The sequence below is a fragment of the Amyelois transitella genome, chromosome 9 (genome assembly GCF_032362555.1).
Source record: "Amyelois transitella isolate CPQ chromosome 9, ilAmyTran1.1, whole genome shotgun sequence".
Classification (NCBI taxonomy): Eukaryota; Metazoa; Arthropoda; class Insecta; order Lepidoptera; family Pyralidae; genus Amyelois; species Amyelois transitella.
In genome coordinates, this window is record NC_083512.1 from 5,806,110 (window position 1) to 5,812,959 (window position 6,850).

General features: G+C 36.4%; 1 protein-coding gene across 1 annotated transcript; it reads left to right on the forward strand.

Moving 5' to 3' along the window:
• Window positions 1–2,489: 2,489 nt before the first annotated feature.
• Window positions 2,490–6,409, forward strand: LOC106134686 (toll-like receptor 13). Its single transcript, XM_013334787.2, has 2 exons — window positions 2,490–5,397; window positions 5,612–6,409. Exon 1 carries the CDS (start codon window positions 2,850–2,852, stop codon window positions 5,334–5,336), a length of 2,487 nt encoding a protein of 828 aa, XP_013190241.1. The 5' UTR covers window positions 2,490–2,849; the 3' UTR covers window positions 5,337–5,397; window positions 5,612–6,409.
• Window positions 6,410–6,850: the final 441 nt, after the last annotated feature.

The following is a 6,850-nucleotide window of genomic DNA, read 5'->3' on the forward strand; positions in this document are numbered from 1 at the left end:
TCACCTTTTCTGCTATATTAAAACAGGTTTAAGGAGATTAATTAGGTAATTAAAAAACTGGCAAACAAACATTCAATAATATTATCGTTTGGTTGTATAAAAAATAGTATATTCTCCACCTTCGCCTCTATTGCGTCTGTGTATGGCAAAAGTACTAACATTTTGTGTGCAGAACTGTCCGAGGTAGGATCATAGAAACAAACATTGTCAAATCATTTGTAAGTACGTAAAGTATAACACTTCAATAACGAAGTTGAAAGAACAGCGGTTGTTCTTCAAGTTATTATGAAAAACGCCAATACTACCTTTTAAAGGAAGTTTTTTGTGTAACAATAAAACGATACATAAAGTCTCAGCAACTAAAAGTGTTTAGGTAACAAAATAAACGTTGCAAGTCGTAGTATTAGGCCATTAGCCACGAGTAACAGTAAACTGTTCCAGGGAACTAAAAGTGCGCCTCCGTAGGAACGAAATCGCTGTCATTAGGGTAACGAGGGCTGGCTGCTGACGCGGCGAGTCCGGCGCAGCCACCTCTTTCTGCAAGCCAACAGAGCATTGAATGACCGTCCTGAGATTCAAGTGCTCTGTGGCAAGACCTAATGAACCGGTAGCTTCTTGGCAGTCCGCCTCCACCTATCTAACTTTGTTACTTTTCTGTGCCACGAACAAGCTAATTGTTTCTATTGTAATGGTTTTAGTTAGTACGGCTGAAACCGTTCCGAGTTAGTTCTCTTGGTATTTTATTTTGAACAATGCAATGTTTCAGTTCCATTCTAAAGAACTATAGCAGTGTTTGTTAACACTCGTCTGTTAGTTGGTCAGTAATGATCTTGGACTCCCGGGAATACATATTTCGTAAGATTGTTCAAGAGTTTGTATTTGCTAAACAATTTTTATACAAAGCAATGTAATACTATGTAATGAAGCTCCTCAATAGTAATTGTGCCTCTTTCTTATATTCACTTTATAGTTTCAAAGTTAAGAGTTTAGTCAAGATAACACGTAAGAGTTAATGTATACATAGGAAGTATATCTATACATTGTGCATAATGATACTACAGCTCCTTCTAAAACCATCGATGTTTATTTAGAAATATGTGATGCCGGCGTCATGGTGAAAAGAAACCAAAATGAAAATAAGAATTTATTTTGGATTGGAACATAACTTTGCACTATATAAATTAATTGTGACGGTGGCACACGTACGTAAAGATTTTTCGTTTTTATTCGGTTTACCGCAAAACCCGTCATTTCCCGACTATGATTTATCTTGCGGCCTCTAAGCTGAGGGTCACTTTAATAAATGTATTCGGGAAAGGTGCTCCCCAGAAATGGATGGAGGATGTTCTGGACGCAATAACCTAATATACAGAAGATATATTCTCCGCCAGCCCATGTAAATAATATAGGGGTTTCAGTAAAATGAAACTGTCTACTTCATATTTTTTACTTTTGAATTGAAAATCAACACTTTGTTAAAAGGGTTTCTAGGGGGTGGACTTTAGCTATTTTAAAAGCTATTAATTTACATTTTTTTACTGTGTAAGGGGTTGTATAAGGAAATACATATGTATATATATATGTCGAATATAAGATAACAATGTTGGTAGGAATATACGATGCTTTTGCCCTGAAAACATTTCAGGAAGGGACAAGAAAAGTTCAAATAACCCAAATTAAGGAGCGCAATAAAGAGACCCTTCGGAAAGCCTTGTGGGAGCGATTCATGAAAATGCTAGTCGAACGATTCAGTAAAGATGTTTGAAACAGTATAAAGAGTTGAATAAAAAGGTGGACTTTGTAGCACCTTCCGGCATTCAGTTCAATATATGGCGAACAGTGGCAGAGCGACGGGATTTTATTAACATGGCTTCCAAGCAATGGTTGACGTTTTGTTTGTGTTAGTTATTTACTCCAGCCAAACTAAAGTAATCAAGTTAATTGAGTCGTGTCAGCGGTCCGGTAGCTTATTATACATATTTCACTGAACAAAAAAGAAAACATAAATAGGCTTAAAACAAATTATCGTAACGAACAAGTTTTGACATTAAGTCCCCTGCGAGAACCAAAATTAATTTCTTTTTGTAAAAAGTAATAGATTGTATACAAATTTTTTGATAATAATGTAGTTAGAACAAATTGTCTGGCCATATAAAAATACATGAGGAAGTCGCAAATTTTTCCTCAAACTAGCTTTATGACATTTAGGAAGTAAGCTATTCAGCAATAATAACTTATCGTTTAAATCATGCTCTCCTACCGAGAGAGCCCAACAGGGAGCAATCTCAGAGCTAGAGAGCGCCCGAAAAATATACACTTACAAATACTTGCGTCCTCGAAATAACGTATTAGGGAGCGCCGAGTATGACATAAATAGTGGCGGTGTGGAAGTCAGTTGACTATATAAAAATGAGGTTGAGGGATGTAGACGCTGCAGCGCGCCGGCGCCGCGGCGTTCGCCCTTGCTCCTCGCAGTTCGCGGGCAGACTCGCTGGCGCCCGCCGTGCGCGACACTCGCTGACGCCGGCCGCTCTTCGGACACAACACGCGACGTGACACTCGCCTCGCGCGCATCGCCCTCACGTGGTGCAACTACCCCGACTCGCTCCAATTTCAGTGCTTCGTGCGACTCGAGGCGAGACAGCTGACAGTCAATTGAGGATGAGTGACAGCAGAGAGGCTGTACGCGCTAACTTGAGTGTGTGTGAGGTGTAAAGTTACAAGAATGTTTTGTTCGTATGGAGTTCGAGACATTAGTATAGTTGTGAACCGTAACGTGTTTCCATCATGCCTACTGCAGTACCACTTCAAACTTAATCCGGCATAAAACTGTAATCATCTTATTAGACATGGCTTTGTCTCTAAAACAGTGTTTACTTTTAATGATAGTATCGTCGTGGCAGACGTCTAACTTAGCATCTACCTGTACTGAAGTATGCGACTGTAAAAATGATGTGAATTTGTGTCAAAGATGTACGTACAATGTGACGCTTAAAGGGAATGTAAACATAAGTTTTGAGACTGCCTGCTGTAATGAAACGCCTAATTGGAGTGAGAAATATAAAAATGGGACTTTTGCAGAGGTCAGAATAAAATACGGCACGGGTTGTAATAAGAGTGCTATTAATTTTGATTTACCGTCGCTGAACACATATTCCCTTTTAATCACAAATAACAACATTACTAAAATAAGTCTCAGCATGAAAACACAAAACCTCCGTCAGATTGACCTATCTGGAAATAAATTGCTTTATGTAACTAAGGGGCTATTTAATAACTTTTATAATTTACGAAAACTAATTCTGAGCAGAAATGAAATTATCAACATATTCGAAGAAAGTTTTAATGGCTTATCAAAACTGGAGTCCTTGGATTTATCGGAAAATAAGTTGACTATTTTATCCAAAGTATTTACTCCACTGAAAAACTTGCAGCATCTGAACTTGAGTAGAAATAATATAGAGTTTATTCATGAGAATAATTTCAATAACTGGTTATTACAACATTTGGATGTGTCTCACAACAATTTGAAAAAATTAGCCCCAGGAGCTCTACAATTGTTACCAAACTTGGCTCGCTTATTATTAACAGATAATCCTCATTTAGGAATTACCCAAATAGATAAACAACTGCTCGTTGCAACAGGAAGAAGGTTACAGCAAGTAGACGCCTCGAGAACGGGCCTGTATCAAGTTCCGGAAGCCTTTACACATTCAGTCAGATTTTTGTCATTAGTCGGCAATAGGATTTCTGCTGTTAGATGTGGAGATTTGGACAGTTATCCTTTACTTCAATCTTTAGATTTTTCTGATAACAAAGTTATTTTAGTTGAGGATGATTCGTTAGGAAGATTAGAAATGCTTCTATTTTTAAATTTGAATAAAAATCTCCTAACGGCTGTTCCGAAATCATTACCCGATGAGTTAAAATACCTGTCCATAAATAACAACTTAGTTAAAAATTTAACATTGCCGGACTTTAAAAATTTGCCGAATTTGAGGATATTGTTGCTTCAGAACAATAATATCCATTATATACAAGACCACGTGTTTGACGACTTGCTCTCTCTGGAAATGCTAGACCTATCAAATAATCCTATACAAACGCTCACATCGAGCACATTTGATGGACCACTATCTCTCCGTGATTTACGGCTCTGCTACCTGAATTTATCTGTGCCAGAACAAGATGGTGCGTTTCCAATGTCGTCGCCCGAAAGTATTCAAATGCTTCATCTGCAGTCTAGCCCGGGCCTGGCGAGGCAATTGCTCGCTGACTCAGCTGCTCTGGCTGCCTTTTCACATTTACAATACTTGGATTTGAGAATGAATAATCTCACGGAAGTGAGGAATGATTTGTTGTTTTACTTGGTACAGTTAAAAACTCTACGATTACATGGCAATAGTATTAATTGCAGTGCTGAATTGTGGCTTAAAGATTGGATGAGCTGGAATAAGAGTTTGTCTGATGAAGAAACCTGTTATTACTCTACGTCAGAAGCTAAACCAGAAATAACAAAATATAATTGCACATTTCCGGAGACATTTACTATAAGCGAAAGTTTGCCTCCAGTGAATTTGTACAGTACAGAAATGATAAATAAGTTATTAAGGTACTATGGTTACTTAAACAATAAAACAGAGCGGACGCCTAAGCGAGAAAAATATCATTATGAAGACAAAAGAAAAACGGACGAGGCAAAAATAGCTAAAGACCATAGTATTTCGACGGTGTTATCAAATGTTTACACATCAACATTTCCTGGGAATGAGAATAAAGTATCAAACGATTACTTGAACGAAAGTTTCATAGTCAAAGCTAGAGAAATTACGAAAGTTTTAGATCAAAATAAACCACAAAATGATCATAATAGTGTTGACCATAAATTTTTAGATATTGGACCATACATTTCATATACTACACGTAACTCTAAAAAGATTGTACAAGACGATTTTGAAACACATAGAAGGAATAAGTCTGGTATACGATTGAATACACCAATCAATATAACAACCAAAATTAGCGAAGAATTGAAAAGTGTTTTCAGGCAGAAAAAATTGTCGACTGCATTGACATCTGAGACTGAAAATGTAACTGTAGTAGCGGTATATGCTACAAGCTCTAATGAAAAAACGGAATTTTCACCTTACCAGCTAGCCCATACCAATTATGCACAATATATAGGTACGGTGGCAATATGTGGTTTGATAATATTGTCATTGATATTGTGGGCTAGTTTTCGACTCCGATATAGGAGAAGACGAGCGCCAGTAACCGACACTGAGGTCGAGGACCAAATAGAAGTGTCGAATATATCCGGAGGGGTATTGTGGTGACACTTGCGGGCAGCCGACTCCACGCCCTTCGAATACGATTCTCTTCTGACGTAGCACTAATGTAAGTATAATAATTAATTACACACATCCTATTCAATATGAAAAGGTTACTTTTACTCGTTTACGCCTGCATTAATGGCGTTTGTTGTTTAGATTATTCACCAGCCACCAAGTAGGTAATGGGATATTTTAAGTTATAAGAACATCCTCACCGAAAAGAGGGAAGCCTTTCCTAATATCGTACATACGCTTATATAGTTATCTTTTTGTTACAGTTCGAAGCGGTCGGCTGCAGCCAGTGACAGGTGTTTTGTGATAATGTAATTGTGCATATTTTTTTATGAAATAAGTACAAATAGAGTGGATGGTTAGCTAAACAGCCATGGCTAAAATGTTTGTATTTAAAATGTAAATAAAGTAATTGTTCTTTAAATTACAATACTAATAGATAATAGACTTATTTTTGTGTCAAGTAGTAGCAATGTGATCATTAACTAGGTGTAGGTGTGGTAAGAACATGCTACGTCAGCCTTGTCTGTTGTTAATATTTGCATTATATCCACTGCCGGATTATCGTTCATTATCTATCAATAAAACGAACAAGAAAATTGGGTACTAAACGGCAGCCTATTCTGTTCAAATATTGGACTATGCTATTGTATTTCCACCCATTTTGCTCGCTCTGCTTAATCTTCGCTTGCTGCATAAGCGAGATCGAAGCTGACGTGATATCGAAGAAGTATGTATTGCTCTGTTATTGGCGTATTTAATTTACCTCCCATGAAGAGGTACACATCACAACTTTCTAAACAGAAAATATAAAGTCCACGATTCATGCCAGCCTTAGTTGTAGCGGCGATTCTTCCAATGAATCTAATACCTACTCTTCGATAAGTATAGTTATTGACAGCATTCATCTGTCGAACTACCGCACAAAATGTTGGAATTTTCTCAAAACATGTTGAACAAAAATAATTTAAAAGTACGAAAACATTATGACGAAATAATTTGCATAATTGTCTATAGTTGTTACTTCTTTCTCGTAATTTTTTTTTGGTATAAAATTTTTGTAAAAGTTGAAACGACATGCATCTATAAATTATTATATTTTTTATCTTAAACATGACATTGCTAATGTCAAAGATACCATTTTGGCATTTTGGTAAGAAACATGATTTTAGGATCAAACAAATAACTCCTTCTTTGAGCATATTAATCAATATAGTTTTGAGAGGACTCCTACTGATAATGTCTTCCCTTACCTTATATAATTGTAACATATATGAATATGAATAAACTATGTTAATATCACGTGATTCCATAATTAGTGCCAATATTTTATTTCACAGCCAAATTTTAAGTAGACCGTAAAAAGTATTAGATTCAGTTATCATGTTTTTATATTTATTACAGAACTATTAACTTATGTTACTCGTACTCTGCAAAGTGATACATATATTATGCAAAAAACTTAATTTTTTATTGTACATTTATGCTATGGACTTAAAATATAT

Excerpts from the sequence above, each read along its gene's own strand:
- LOC106134686 (XM_013334787.2), top strand. The coding sequence starts at position 2,850 with ATGGCTTTGTCTCTAAAACAGTGTTTACTTTTAATGATAGTATCGTCG.